Below are 14,865 nucleotides of genomic sequence, written 5' to 3'. Positions count from 1 at the left end.
CAAGCATATCAAACAACTTCTACAGGAAAGTTTATATCAGCAGAGAGTGCAATAGTCTAAACTAAGAAGCCATACAAATGCCCATCAACAGTAGAACAGGTAAATGGTGATATATTTATACCATGGGATAATACAGACTGACGAGGAAGAATGAACTGCTACATGCAACCCAGATGAATCTCCTAAGCATAAAGCTGAGTGAAAGCAGCCTGGCACACAAGAGCATGTGTCACACGATTCCATCTATATATATAAAAGGCTAATATCCAAATTTTCCACTCAGGAGTTTGACCGGGAGAGCGTGAGTTCGATTGCTTGCTATGACGTGCGCTGACCACCAGGGGGTGGCGTGGAACTGGGGGGGGGGGCAACCAGCAGCTGTGGGGCACTTGAGAGAGTGAGGGAAGGAGGAGGCGGGGAGGCAGGGAGGCGAGGCCTAGGGGCCTGACCCTGCATGAATTTCATGCACCAGGCCTCTAGTTTATAGAAAAGCAAGGACCTGATGTTTGCCAAATAAACCAGATATGGGTCCTGTGAGGAGGGGGGGTCCTGGGATTGAGGGGGTGTGAGGGGGCTTCCAGGGTCCTTGCCACGATCTTTCTTCATCTGGGTGATGGTTACAGAGATGGTTTTTAATAACCATCTGCTAGTCCATACGGCTGTGCTGCCCACGTATTTACGGGTGTTTCAATTCACAGCGAAGAAGGGTTGAAACCATGGGACTGGTTTACATTTCCCTCCAGCCTCTGCTGGCCCAGCTTTCCGCCGGGAGACAGGGTTTTAAATCGATCCTCCTGCCTTGGACGCTGTCATTGCACAGCAGTGGCTGGGACACACCTTTTTCTTTCTCCTTCGTGACTGTCAAGCCACAGAAATAAGCTGTTTGCAAACTCAAGAAAAGGCGAACTCTGTACAAGCGCCACGGTCCTCGAGCCCAGGCTCTTTCTAATGAGACCGCGCTGGGTCCTGCCTGCAGAGTCACTTCCTCTGCCTCTGTCACCTGCTCCGACAGGCCACATCCATGTGCTCCTGCTTCACGCTGACGCGTTTCATTTGGGGGATACTGGTCTATGCTGCGCCCGGAACAGAACCGAACTGACTCGTGGTGCTCCTCTGTGCGTGTGCGGGTCAGGGCAGCCGGGGGTGGGGAGTGGGGGGGGGGGGGGTACCTGGTGGGGAGAGAGGCCGGCCCCGGGCCTCAGCCCTGCACTCTCCCTCAGACAGAAGCCCAGGGCACCAGGCAAGGGCAGGAATTCCCTCTGACTTCGGGCCTTCACTCGTGTCCGTGTCCCCTCTGCAGCCTGGCGCCTGGGGAGCAATGCTGGGGCAGGGGGAGTGCTCACACCTGCGTCTGCAGAAGGTCTGTGAGGACAGCACCTGCTTTGGGGGCCGACTGCAATGATGACACACAGCACCTGGCACAGGGCCGGCTTTCTGCCCCAGGAGAGGGGAGGGAGAGGGGAGGACCCTCCTGTCCTCTAGGGTTGGGGCCAGTCATGTGACCTGTGTCAGCCAATCAAATGAGGTGGTGTGCCGTGGGCTAGAGTGCAGGCCAGACCTCCACCTCTGCGGTGGGAGACATCCCCAGGCAGCCCACGGCCTCGGGAGGACATGAGGCAGGTGGAGCACGCTGTGTCCATCAAGCCCAGGTCGGCCGCCTCAGGCCAGTGCAGACCGCGAGCACACGTCACTGTCGCTTCCAGCACTGGGTTCCGAGGTGTCTCGCTGCACGACATTACGTGGTCATGGTGACGTGACCTCCACCACAGCAGGGGCGGGTCCCTCACAGCCGAGGGACAAAGGAGGCTTATGCTCACAGCTCAGAGGCTCACTCTGCAAACGTCTCTCCAGTCCTTGCTATGGGCTCCGTGCCAGGGACATGGCAGTGACAGGCAGACGTGGACCCGGACCTCAGGGAGTGCACAGCCCAGCGGGGGCAGGGGTTGCTCTGACAAGTGCGATGGCCGGGAGGGTGGCGGCCCTAGGGACAGACCAGGGAATCTGGTCTGAGGAAGGGACGTTTAACTGAGACAAGAACGAGAACAAGCAAAACAGAGGGAAGGGAGGGGACCGAGTTTCAGGCAGTGAGAAAGCACACGCAAAGGCACTGGGGTAGGAGGGACGGGCATCTCTGCGGAACTGAGGGATGTCTGGAAGGAAGCAAGCAAGGGACATGACCCCAGATACGTGGTCATGAGGGCCTGGTGGGCTACAATAGGGGAGCTTATGGGCCAGGCTGGGCAGGTCTCTGGGTCGGACGGGCTGGGTCTCGTGGGCCAGGCCATATGGGAGCATCACAGACCAGCCTGGGTGGTCATCACGGACCAGGTGAGGGGTGTTAGCTCAGCCTGGGGGCTACGGGTGGCATTTTGGGTGTTACGTGAGTTCATTCATGTGCTCAGTCTACACGGAGGGCAGCTAAGAATTCCTGGGTGAGAGAGGTCGGGCGATACGGACAGGGCCGCACGGTGGGTACACAGCCAGGAAGGGCCACACTGCTCTGCTCTGTCTGCTTCCCAAGCGACTCTTCTCTACTTTGCAAATCTGCGCCTCTTTGCAGGGAGGTCAGCTGGTTGGGAAAATGACTACAAGGGAGGAGGGGCTATAACCACTTAGCATGCAGGACCATGAAGGCGCTGGCCAGTCTAACTTCTGCAAATAAAGAAAACGTAAATTAACGGCTCCAGTGGCTTTACGTCACAACAAAGAGCCACGTTCCCTTCGCCAGCTGCCATGGGGTACACCTGTATGTGCCAGTCTGTATTTCTCAGACTCTGCGCCCTTGGAGACGACCTGTTACCCTTTCACCTTGCTAAAGGACCAGGCAAACTGACTCCCACCCTCCCGCCCCACGGACACCTCCTTCCAGGGACACGGACCACAGGGTGCCAAGCGTCTACCGTTCGCTCCTCCAGACCTACCTCAGGTAGACTACGGCCCAGGGAACCATTGCTCTGGCATTTCCCCCAAACCCAATTTCTTTTACTCTTTGAAACCTAGTGCTTCCTATCTCGTTAGGCAAAATAATATCTCCCCAAGTCGCCCATGTCCAAATCCCCAGAATATGCCACCTTACAGGGTCCAAGACAGTGGTTCTCAACCTTGGCTGCACATTAGAATCACCTGGGAATCTTTTTAAAATCCTGATTTCTGGGCCTCATCCTCCGGAAATTCTGTTTCTTTGTTACTAATGTTGTGGCCCCACCCCATAACAAAGAAACAGAATTTCCCAAGGATGAGGCCCAGAAATCAGGATTTTAGAAAGATTCCCAGGTGATTCTAATGTGCAGCCAAGGTTGAGAACCACTGGTCCAAGAGATTTTGCAGACGCACGTTAGGGACTGAGACAGGAAGAGACCCAGGTGAGTCCAATGTAAGCACAAGGGCCCGTCCAGGTGAGAGGGAGGCAGGAAGTCAGGGTGAGCGGAGACGGGATGGTGGGCACAGAGGCGGGAGCACCAGGTCTCTGGCTCTGGCACGGAGGAGGGGCCACGAGCCCAGGGATGTGGGCGCCCCCAGCAGCTGGGAAAGTCAAGGGAACGGATTCTCCCTCGGGGCCCCCAGCCGGAACCCAGCCCACGGGCACCTTCCTTTTGGCCAGTGACGCCCCCTCGGACGTCCAACCTCCAGGACTGCAAGGTAATAACTGTTGTCTTTAGCCACTGAGTTTGTGTTAATTTGTTGAGAGTTTGTGTTAATTTCTCATCAGAACGCCCGAATTTCAGTTGCGCGCTCATTCCTCGATCCCCTCGTTCGTTTATTCATCCGTTTTGCCTGACCGCCTCTCCCTTCTCTTGCTCACCAGGCCACTTCTCCCTCCTCTTTGAATGCTATGAGCCCCAGGCCTGAAGCCCAGGCTCCCAGCTGAGTTTCCTAAAACAAAACACCTTAACCTTTCACCGCTGGGCAGCAAGAACCGACCTTGTTGGGAGGGGCCTGTTTGCCCCGGTTCCTGCGAGGGGACCTCCACGTTCTTGGAATGTCCTCCCTGATAGGATACGAGGGTCTCAGGTTAGGGGGGAGCCTGGGCCCCGTCAGGGAGCCTGTGACAGTGATGTGATCAGGCTGGGGCCTCAGGCCGCGTGCTATCAGTTCATCCCGCAGAGGGTGGGGGGCAGGGGGGAGGGGGGAGGGGGGTTAAGGCCAGCCACACCGGCGGGCGACCACGTCTGTGTGACCGCGTCCCAGTAAAACTGGACGCCGAGCTCGGGGAGCCTCCGGGTAGGCAGTGGCCAGTGTGTGCTCACAGCGCTGTCAGGAGGCCAGTGCTGCCCGTGCCCCCTGAGAGGATGCTGGAGGCCTCTGCCTGGGACCTCCGGCTGACCTGGGTCTGTAGCTCCCGCTGCAACCACCCGCCATGGGAACAGCTGCAGCGAGTCCTTTAGAGCAGCGGGCGCCACCCTTTAGGACCTCAGGGACCACCCGCGGGCGCCGCTGCTTTAGAGAACTGAAGAGCCGAGGGTGGTCTTGGGGACTTGCGTTTGGTGTCAGTGAGGCATCTTGTGGGGACTATGTTTCTGTTCCATCCTCACCTGAGCATAGTTTTCCCATTGCTTTTCAGAAGGAGAGGAAGGGAGGGAGGGAGGGAGGGGGAGGGGAAAGAGAGAAACGCAATGTGAGACTCAACTGGTTACCCCGGCACGCAACCGACCGGCGGGGAGTGACCCGGCAACCCAGGTATGCGCCCTTGACCGAGAACCGAACCTGAGACGCTCGGTGGGCGGGGGCACATCACCCGTGTCTACTGTCCCTGTGTTCTCTGAGGAGGTTCATTTCTCTCCTTGTCCACCCCGACTCCTGGTGAGAACCGAGGCCGCGAAGCCGGAGCGTGGCGGGGCTGTTTCACCCACTCCCCGGAGCCTTTCAAGAGAAATGGCACAGGCAGGACAGGCAGCAGGCAGGCCCGCGTGGCGCTCGGCTCCGCGCCTGTCCCCACGGGCCGGGTGGCGCTGGGCTGGGCTCAGAGACCTCTCTATGAGCCGTGTGACCTGGGATTTAGTAGCATCCACGTCAGCCAAGCTGGGACCTCACTGTTTGTTCACAGGTCAGGAGACAGCGGGCATTTAGAAAAATGCTGCTCTCTGCTGCCTGAGAACGGGAGGTGGTCGTCAGTTTATCTCACAGCCCCGTGCCCACCACACCATGATGGAGCCTCACAGCCCCGTGCCCACCATACCATGATGGTGCCTCACAGCCCTGTGCCCACCATACCATGATGGTGTCTCACAGCCCCGTGCCCACCACACCATGATGGAGCCTCACAGCCCCGTGCCCACCTTACCATATGGTGCCTCACAGCCCCGTGCCCACCATACCATGATGGTGTCTCTCTCATAGCCCTGTGCCCACCACACCATGATGGTGTCTCTCTCACAGCCCTGTGCCCACCATACCATATGGTGCCTCACAGCCCCGTGCCCACCATACCATGATGGTGTCTCTCTCACAGCCCCGTGCCCACCACACCATGATGGTGTCTCTCTCACAGCCCTGTGCCCACCATACCATGATGGTGTCTCTCTCACAGCCCCGTGCCCACCACACCATGATGGTGTCTCTCTCACAGCCCTGTGCCCACCATACCATATGGTGTCTCACAGCCCCGTGCCCACCATACCATATGGTGCCTCACAGCCCCGTGCCCACCACACCATGATGGTGTCTCTCTCACAGCCCTGTGCCCACCATACCATATGGTGCCTCACAGCCCCGTGCCCACCACACCATGATGGTGTCTCTCTCATAGCCCTGTGCCCACCATACCATGATGGTGTCTCTCTCACAGCCCCGTGCCCACCATACCATGATGGTGTCTCTCTCACAGCCCCGTGCCCACCATACCATGATGGTGTCTCTCTCATAGCCCTGTGCCCACCATATCCTGCTGGGAGAGGTCTGGGAAAGAGCCTGCCAGGCTGCAGGGTGAGGTACCTTGTCAGCATATCCCATGCACGAGAGCTCTCCCATGCACGCGCACCCTCCTGTGCACGCGAACCCTCCTAGACAGACAGTGAGGACGAGAATACTTATAACGCTGTACGATGCTCACTCCGTGCCCACAGCATCTCTGTGCTCTGCCTGTGGAAGCTTATTTAAACCGCCGGACAGTCCTGTGAAGAAAGCTCACTACCCCATCTTCACGGAGGAGACTTTGATGCTGGCCACCAAAACAGACCCGGCCCCAGCTCTCTCTCCATGATGCCTCCCCATCTCCCTGCTCCCAGCGCTGCCCCCTGCAGGCCACTGTCTGCACAGGCCTCGGAAAGCAAGGCGAGTCACTCTCGGCCTTTGGGGCCTGGGCCCAGGAGGATGTGCGGTCCTCACGCACTCAGATCCTGAGGGCTCTCAGCCCGGCCCACCTGGGGGCCATATACCTGGCAGAGCGTCGCCGCGGCCTCGGTGGCCCTGAAGTTCTCCTCTTCCTCCAGGTCACTGCGCGTCACCCTCTGCCGCTCCAGGACCCCGTGAAAAGCCTGAGAGTAAATGCAGGAGCTGAATCGGACAGAAAAATGCACAACCACCCCCCCCCACCCCCCCGCCGAAAATGCACAGTTCTCTCCACCTGCCCCCAACTCTCAGATCAAAAGGACGTTCACCCTTGGTTTATATCTGAGAAAAGTGAGGCATGGGGCCACGGGGTTTCTGTGGCTTGCAGGCTGAGGCCACGGCAGGGACCAGCAAGCCTGGACCCAGGAAAGCCATGTACTGAGCTTTGGTCCAGCCAGAAGGCGGAGGGGCTGCAGGCCGCCCTGACTGCTCTCTCCTGGACACAGGCCGCCCGGACAGCGTCCTCTGGCTTAGTGCTGCAGGCCCTGCCCAGGCCTGGGAGACCCGCCCTGCGGAGCCCTGGTCACCGGTGTGCAGACCAGGAGCCGGGGATGCAGGCTCAGAGGACTCGGTCACTGGGCGGACCCACGGGAGGCCGAGAAGTGCCCCCGTCTGCTGGATGCCGGTGACAGGGCCTGAGCCACGCCAGGCCAGCTGGGTCGCGCGCAGGGTCACCTGGAGGAGCTCCTCGGGGTTGGCGGTCAGTGGCGCCTCCGCCAGGAAGGCCCTCCGTTCCTCCTCCTGGGCCCGCATGAGCTGCGCCGTGCCCTCCGCCTGGCGAGCCCACGACGCCTGGACCAGCTCTTGGCCTCGCTGCACAAACTCTGAAAGTGGAATAAGCCAGGACGTCACAGGTGACTCTCCCAGCAGAACCTCCCTGGCTTCTTCTGCCAGCACCAAGAGGGGCGCCACTGAGGGGCGAACCCCAGTTTATTTCAGTTTCATTATTCGGGCACATGTGCTCCAAAAGGCCGGTGTCAAGAGCCTGGTCCTCCAGCCCAAGGCCCGCATCAGAGATGGCGGGAGGGAGGAAGGGAGCGGGGAGAGAGGCCTTAGAAGAGATGTGAGCGCGCGCCTTCCGCCACGTCCTGCTAGCCAGGAGTGGGCCCTCCCCGGGAACCAAATCTGGGCACACTGAGTTGGACTTCCAGCTTCCAGAACAAATGTCTGCTGTCCGGGCCCCTGTAGGTACCATCTTGTCACCGTGGCCCGAGCCAAGACACCCGGAGACTCCCCGGTCCTACAGGATCCAGGCCAGTGTGGGGGTCAGAACCTGCTGGGGGGCTCGCGAGGCACACAGATGCCCTACAGACGTCCCGACGAGACCCGAGGGGCCCCGGGCACACGCAGCCTTGGGTCAGCACCAACGGGCTCTCTCGCCCAGGCTGTGAGGAAGAGGGCGCAGAAGGGGTCCCCGCCCTGCAGGGAGGAGGCCAGGTTGCTTCCTGCAGCCCCACCAAAGGTCTGACCCCGACTAAGCCTCGGTGCCCGGATGTCTTGAACCCTCACCTGCCACTTCCCAGACGGCAGAGCAGCAGGCGTGTGTGTGGGAAGCGGCCACGGCGGGTGCCCTCTCCTGCCTCGCACACCCCACCCGGCATCTCAGGGCCCGTGGCTGGTGCAGGGCTGCGGGCGCTGGGCACCTCCGCCCTCCTGCCCTCTGCACATTCCTGGTGGCTCTGCCGAGAGACCCTGGGGTCTCCGTGAGCCGGAATCACCGACGAGGAAATGGAGCAGGAGAGCCCGCCAGGGAGGCAGCCCTGTCTACCCCGATCTATGGGGAAGGCAAGCGAGCGCAGAGCATATAAGGGGCTGGTCCCCAAGGGCAGAACTGGGACTCTTGCTGCCCCCAGCCCGGCCCCCTGGCCCCCAGCCTGGCCCCAGGCCCCGAGGAAGCCGCTCACCCCTGCTGAAGCGCTCAGCCTCCTCCCAGAAGGCCTTGTGCTGCTGGGTCAGCAGCTCCTCCTTCTGCCGCCCGGACAGCCGGCCCTGGGCGGCCAGCAGGTCCAGGCTGCGGGAGATGGCGGCCAGCCGGCACCTGGTCTCCTCCTGGATCTGCAGCCTCAGGAACTCGATCGTCTTCGCCATGTGCACACGGCCCATCGTTCTCTCCAGGAGGTCCTGAGGGGAGAGGCACCAGACGTCAGGTGGGGAATCTTGGGGCGGCGCTCGGCCTCGGCTGCTTCCTGGCCCCAAACCTCGCTGAGCGCTGAGCACAGACGGAGTAGCTCCCCTCTGAGCCTCCCGTGTCTGCCTCTCAGATGGGGACCCCGTGGTCCCTCGTGGGGACGTGGCGAGGCGGACACGGAGAGCACACGCAAAGCGCTTCGTACATACTGAGTGCTCCCCCGAGGGTCGCTCTTCGGGAAGGAGTTCAGTGCACGCCTATGATCACAGCCACGCCTCCCGCAGCCACCGGGCCTCGGCCGCCACAGCCCGGGAAGCGGCACAGGGAGAGTCAAGGTCACAGGAGCCAGGGCTTCTGCGCTCAGAGCCCGGGTGCTGGGACTCAGAGACTGAGGGGGCGATGCCCAGCGTCAGACCTTAGGACCGCCCACCTTGTCCTGGGCGTGGTCGTGACTTAGGGCAGGACTCCTGGGAAAGACACCCCGACCCCCTCCCCACGCAGGAAATGAGGACTACAGGGCCGGGGCTCCTTCTATCACAGAGAGGAGATGCCCAATGAGTGAGGCTGTCGAATGAGAGTAAGGACACTGGAAGGAGCAGCATCACCGCGCTGGCCACGTGGACCACGTGAGAGGTGCAGGGCTGCGTCCCTCCCCACCCGCCACCTGGCTCGGGAGGCCCGAGTTAGCCCGGCCCCTTCACCGCCTGCAATCCTGCCCTGTTCAGATCCCCCTCCCTATTCCCTTCCCGCCAGCTCACAGTCACTCCTGCCCTGGGACCGAGCCTGGCCTCCCAGCCTCCACCTGTCCCCTCACACTGGGCCCCGCATGGCAGCGGGCCTTTCTGAGACGCAGACGTGGCTCTCGAGTCCCCTGGCCCCAACCCTCTCTCACTGCCCCCAGACCGAGTCCAAACTCCCGGGCTTGGGGCACATGGCCTTCAGGACCAGCCTGGCCTCGTCCCCAGCCTGGCCCCACCCACCTGCCGACTCCTGGCCTCCCAGAACACGGGAGCTCCCTGCAGCTCCTGGCGGGCCTCCTCCTGGGCCACCTCCCTGCCTCCTCGTACTCACTCCGCGGCTTGGCTGAGCCCTGCTCGCCCAACAGGCTCTGATCTAAGGAACCTACTGGAGAGCCCTGATGCCAGAAGTGTATCTGAGCCACCCACTGCCCAGCCTGCCCTCACTGTGGCTGAGCCCCACTGGGGGGGGGAGGCGTTCTAACAGCGTGTGAACGGGGCATGGATGATGATCCCCCGATTCTGGACAAGGATGCTGAGGTCTATCCCGGAAGGCCACATAACCAGCCCGAGGGACAATGGCTGGGAATCTGCCTCCTTCAGTGCAACACCTGCCAGCAGTCAGGGCCCATGGCCACTAGAGGGCGCAGGAGGATAAGCGCAGGTGCCCCGTGGCAGGGTCCAGGCAGGGCGGCGGCGGGACAGCCACCTCTGGTTTAGCTCACGGAGGCCCTCCAGGCTCCTAGTGGCAGCACAACCTTTATGGCCCCTTCCAGGCTCTGTTCTGAGAGTCCCCGAGGCCAGTGCCATGTTCCAGGGCCACCTGCCCAGGCCAAATGCTCAGACACCAGCCCAAGCACTGAAATTCCAGAGTTTATCACAGCACATTCCTAGATACCTCTCGGGGTGGGGGCGGGGGGGTGTGGATGCAGGGAGCTAACCGTCCCCCTTCCCAGGCAGCACTGCGGTGCCTTCTTTGTCCATTCTGCCCGCTGACATGTGGCCGGACATGCGCGCTTCCCACGTGAGATCAACGTCCTGTCTGATCTCCGACACTCTCGGAGCAGGTGCCACTCCGATCCCATTTTACAGACGGTCAAACTGAGTCACAGAGAGGTTGAGTAACGGCCCGAGGCCGCACGGCTAGGAAGTGGCAGGACTGTGGTTTGTGCTCAGGTTCCTGGCTCGAGTCTGCAATACGGTTTCTGTAACATGACACGGCACATAGTAGGTGCTCATTAAATGTTGGCTGAAGGAAGAGCCTACTGAGAACTCGAATAACTCATTCCCTCCTTCCTACTTGGAAGTTTCTGGCTAATTCCTGGGCCAGAGTCAGCTCAGGCTACACTGTGTTTTTTGTGTGTGTGGGTTTTTTTGCATCAATATCGTGCTGACAGGATGATAATAAATAAAGAAAAAAGAGAAAAGGAAAGTCGTTTTCCTTTGTTGAGCGTCCATATCAGCAGCCGGATCAAATTAAAGTCCAGCTCAAGGGGCTTGGACGGCCAACCTGAGGCCGGGGGCGCAGGCTCGGCCACGCCGTTAGGCAGGGTGGCCCAGGTGCGTCACAGCCGGCTGCTTCCTGCCTCTTCCAGCAGGGCCCAGGCGGAGAGGGGACTGTGTACAGGACGGAAGCACACAGTGTTCTCCAGCGGCCTTGTGCACCGGGCGTCTGCTAACGCGCACAGTGGATCTGGGCGTGCGGGGAGGACCTGCGTCTCTAACCAGCTCTCAGGGGACGTGGAAGCCGCTGGTCTGCAGCCACACTCGGGGCAGATGGTTGTGGAGAAGCGGCAGGAGTCGCTCTGGCTCCTCAGGACCGGCTCCGCGGGTCTGAGAGCTGAGTCTGCGCCGGGGGCAGGGTGGCCGCTAGAGGGTTCTGAGCTGCGTGTGACCTGGGCAGGTGCACGGCTCTGAAATGTAACCTACGAGTTCCCAAGGCCAGAGGGAGGGGAGATGGGTGGGTCGTGCCCCGGGCCTTGCACACAGCAAGGTGAGCCCAAAACCTCCACAGAGAAACCTCCTGGTGATTAACGTGTTACAGGTCACGGAGCGCTTCCCCGGGCCTGTCTGTGACAAGGCCCAGGACCACCCTTTCATAAACAGAGCAACTGGAACTCAGAGAGGAAGTAACCAGCTCCAGGTGACACAGCTGCAAGGGGCTGGGCCTAGCAGATGGATTTGCAGCTTCTTCGGCCCCAGTGGTTTGCATCCCAGCTGCACGTCAGAATTGTTTGGGGAGTTTACAACCAGCAGAACCAGGGCCTCTGCTTCGCTCCGGTCAGAAGGGGCCTCTGGGCACGAGGCCCAGGCGCAGACATTGCTGGAAGCTCCCTCGGTGGCTCGGGAGGCAGCAGGAGAGCAAACCAAAGCTCCATCCACCAGTGGGCGTCAACCCCGACTGCTCGCCTCCGTGGTCACCGGAGCTCCAACCCCAGGCTGAGTAACTCAGGCTCTCGGGTGGGGGCTCATCTGGGACCCCAGCATCAGTGCCTTGTAAAGCTCCCGGATCATGTCAGTGTGCAGCCAGGGGGGAGGCACAGTGCTCTGAGCTGCGGGACATGGAGCAGCCCCATCTCCACACCTGGGAGGGAGGGAAGGAAGGGAGGAAGGAAGGATGGAATAGAAGGACTAGATGAATGGGTGGTGGATGGATAGATGGATGGGATGAAAGGATAGATGGATAGAAGGATGAATGAATGGGATGGATGGGAGGAAGGAAGGGAGGAAGGAAGGGAGGAAGGAAGGTGAATGGAAGGATGGATGATGGATAGATGGAATGGAGGGAAGGAGGGAAGGAAGGAAATGATGGAATGGAAGGAAGAAAGGATGGAATAGAAGGACAGGATGGATGGGTGGTGGACGGATAGATGGATGGGAGGAAGGATAGAAGGAAGGAAGGAAGGAAGGAAGGAAGGAAGGAAGGAAGGAAGGAAGGAAGGATAGAAAGAAGGGCCCTGACCGGTTTGGCTCAGTGGATAGAGTGTCGGCCTGCGGACTCAAGGGTCCCGGGTTCGATTCCAGTCAAGGGCATGTACCTCGGTTGCGGGCACATCCCCAGTGTGGATGTGCAGGAGGCAGCTGATTGATGTTTCTCTTTATCCCTCTCCCTTCCTCTCTCTCTGTAAAAAATCAATAAAATATATCTTTTAAAAAAAAAGGACTGGATAGGACTGAAGGGATGATGGAAGGACGAATTCATTGCTTTTCTCTGGGCTCTCTCTCCCCATCCACAATACGAAGGTGTTTGACCGGACAATCTCTACAGCACGTGGAGCTTCCTGATTCCATCTCTGTGTAAACCCCCCACCCCCCGCCCCTCCCACCCGCATTACCAGCGCCTGCACGTCCTGGGAGTCCCGCAGCAGCCCCTCCGCAGTGATCATTCTGGCCGTCAGGGCCGCCCCGAGCTGGCGCGCTCTGGCGCTGGGACACTTGAACTGGTCCACCAGGCAGTGCGGGATGCTCTCCATCTGCCTCCAGAAGGCGTCCATCTGTGAGGGAGGAGAGGCAGGAGGGGAGGAGACTTAGTTAAGAAAGTGCAACGCCATATGGTCAGGCGTGGGAACTGCAATCACTGCGTATCACAGACCGAGATTCTGGACAGTTCTACCCCCCGGGGCACGTTCACCTCGCAGCGTCACACTCTCCAGAGGTTCCTCCTGTTCCACATAGTGAACAGCAATGAGCTGCGGACCCCGGGATCTCCCAGCTTAAAGGCGGAGACACCCAGCAGGCGAGTCCTGCCGGCGGGGGAGGAGTGCGTGAATTCCAGTGCCCTCTAGGAATCTTCCAGAGATTTAAAAGAGATTGAACGTGTCCTGGAAATAACAGCACGAACGGCCATTGAAATGTTAGTTCTCGTTCCAAAAGCACCAGAGAGAACGCGGCAGAGACGATGCTGAGCGTGGGAACGTCCTCCTGGAAACCCTTTTTCCTGCCCCATCTCGTCAGGCACGGCGCTGGGACGGCCAGTGGCTGCGAATGCCCGGCTTCGGGCTGTCCCTGTGGCCTCAGCACCGAGGACAGTGACCCCGGGGTCTCAGCGTCTTTTGCTTTATGACGTGCAGGGTGCATGTGGCACGCAGTTTCCTTCCAGAAACAGTACAGCTGGAGCGGACGAGGACGAGGACCAGGCGCAGGGGATGGGCCCTGGCCCTGGAGCGAGCGAGAGGCAGAGGCAGCGGATCTGGGGCAGGTCCCTGCAGCTCCAGCTGGAGCATCTCCTTGGTGCCCGTCTCTGAGGCTGAGAGGGACACTTCTTGCTGGACCCGCGTGGGAGGGGTCAGGGGTCAGTGGCCCCAGAAGCCCACACTGACCTGGCTGCTATGGCTGAAGGTAGAGATAATGACAACCTGAGGCTCGCTTAATCCTGACAGCCGACGCCAGGGCCGGGCTCGGCCAGGACAGAACATCACCCAGAGGCACTGGCGCCTCTTCAGAAGCTTCCTGTCCCATCTTGGGGCCTCCGGGCAGCTCAGCACACCCTTCGCCGCCCGTCAGCAGCTCATCCCATCGGACCCACCCCGCCCCTGCAGGTTCACACCTGCTGTCCCCTCGACCGTCAGACGACCTCTCCGCCCTCCGTAAGAGACGTGGACGCTCGTCCACGCATTCCTGCCCAGGACAGACTGCATGTCCCCCAGCCTGCGGCTTCCTCTCCACCCCGGGAGCCAGGACACTCGGCCGTCCTTCTTATGAACCTCTGACTTCCCCGGGCGTCCGTGACACGACTTCCTCCTGGTGCCTCCAGGCCCCCTCCGCCCGTGCTCCTCGCTGTGGGCAGGATCCAGGTGCCTCTCTGCCGTCCTCCACACAGTCCTGGGCCCGGGGCATCTCCTTCGTGGGTCACCAGGACTTCACAGAACCTCCGAGGACCGTGCGCCCTCTCCTGAGCTGTGCAGCCTGGACGCCATGTGCCTGTCGGACTCCTGGCTGAGACCCTCCTGCGCGCCGCCGCCTTCGAGAACGCGCTCGCTCCCCGCGACCTCCCCCCTGGGCCTGGTCAGACCCCGCCCACCATCCCCTCCCAGCCTGTTCTCAATCTGGGTCCTGATTTCTGTAGACAGTTCTCTGCACCCCCTGCCCTGCCCCTGCACCTCCTTACGTCCCATCCTATCGGCTCCCACTTCTCCTTACCCTCCACCCACTGCAACACCTTCATGAAACCCCAGTGCACTAGCCCCGTAGCTCCCACCGGCCTCCACACAGCAGCCTGTGCAGCCCTTCAAAGCAGGAGGGGACCCAGCCACCCTCTGCTGCAACCCTCAGCGACTCCCCCTCCTGGTGAGAGGAGGCCCCTCTGCCAGGCTCTGCTCAGCTCCCTCTGCCTGCTTCTCAGCTCCCTGCTGTCTTCTCTGCCGCCTGCTGGCCAGCACCACACCTCTCCCAGGCAGCCTCTCAGTGGCCCTTTCTTCTCTGAAAACTTCCCTAATCGGGGGTAAGACGGTTCCTCTCTCCCCTGCGCCTCAGCGCTCCTGTGTTCCCATCTGTCACACTTGTAACCCTCATCTGCTCACCTGTCATTGTCACCCCCCCCCCCCGCTGCCCCCCCCCGCCCCCCGGAAGCCCTCCTCTCTGGAACTTAAAACCTGCTTTTAGGAGATGCCCAGGGGGTGAGGAGGTGGCAGCCAGCACCCGCTGCACCCACACAGGGTCAGAGCAACCTCTGCT

General features: G+C 60.6%; 1 protein-coding gene across 2 annotated transcripts in view; it reads right to left on the bottom strand.

Annotated features, from left to right (window-relative positions):
- EVC (EvC ciliary complex subunit 1) overlaps positions 1 to 14,865 on the bottom strand; it is a 45,986-nt gene that overhangs the window by 18,491 nt on the left and 12,630 nt on the right. For both annotated transcript variants that reach the window (XM_070399506.1, XM_070399514.1), the window contains exons 8-11: positions 12,528 to 12,686; positions 8,232 to 8,448; positions 7,003 to 7,151; positions 6,375 to 6,473 (exon numbers count right to left, since the gene is read on the bottom strand). In XM_070399506.1, coding sequence (XP_070255607.1) covers positions 6,375 to 6,473; positions 7,003 to 7,151; positions 8,232 to 8,448; positions 12,528 to 12,686 — 624 coding nt within the window. The remainder of the gene's footprint in view (positions 1 to 6,374; positions 6,474 to 7,002; positions 7,152 to 8,231; positions 8,449 to 12,527; positions 12,687 to 14,865) is intronic.

This window comes from Myotis yumanensis, unplaced genomic scaffold (genome assembly GCF_028538775.1).
Source record: "Myotis yumanensis isolate MYYU_CA2020_CCGP unplaced genomic scaffold, mMyoYum1.0.hap1 SCAF_1, whole genome shotgun sequence".
Classification (NCBI taxonomy): Eukaryota; Metazoa; Chordata; class Mammalia; order Chiroptera; family Vespertilionidae; genus Myotis; species Myotis yumanensis.
Note: the sequence above shows the minus strand (reverse complement) of the source record. Positions and strands in the feature narration are given on the sequence as shown.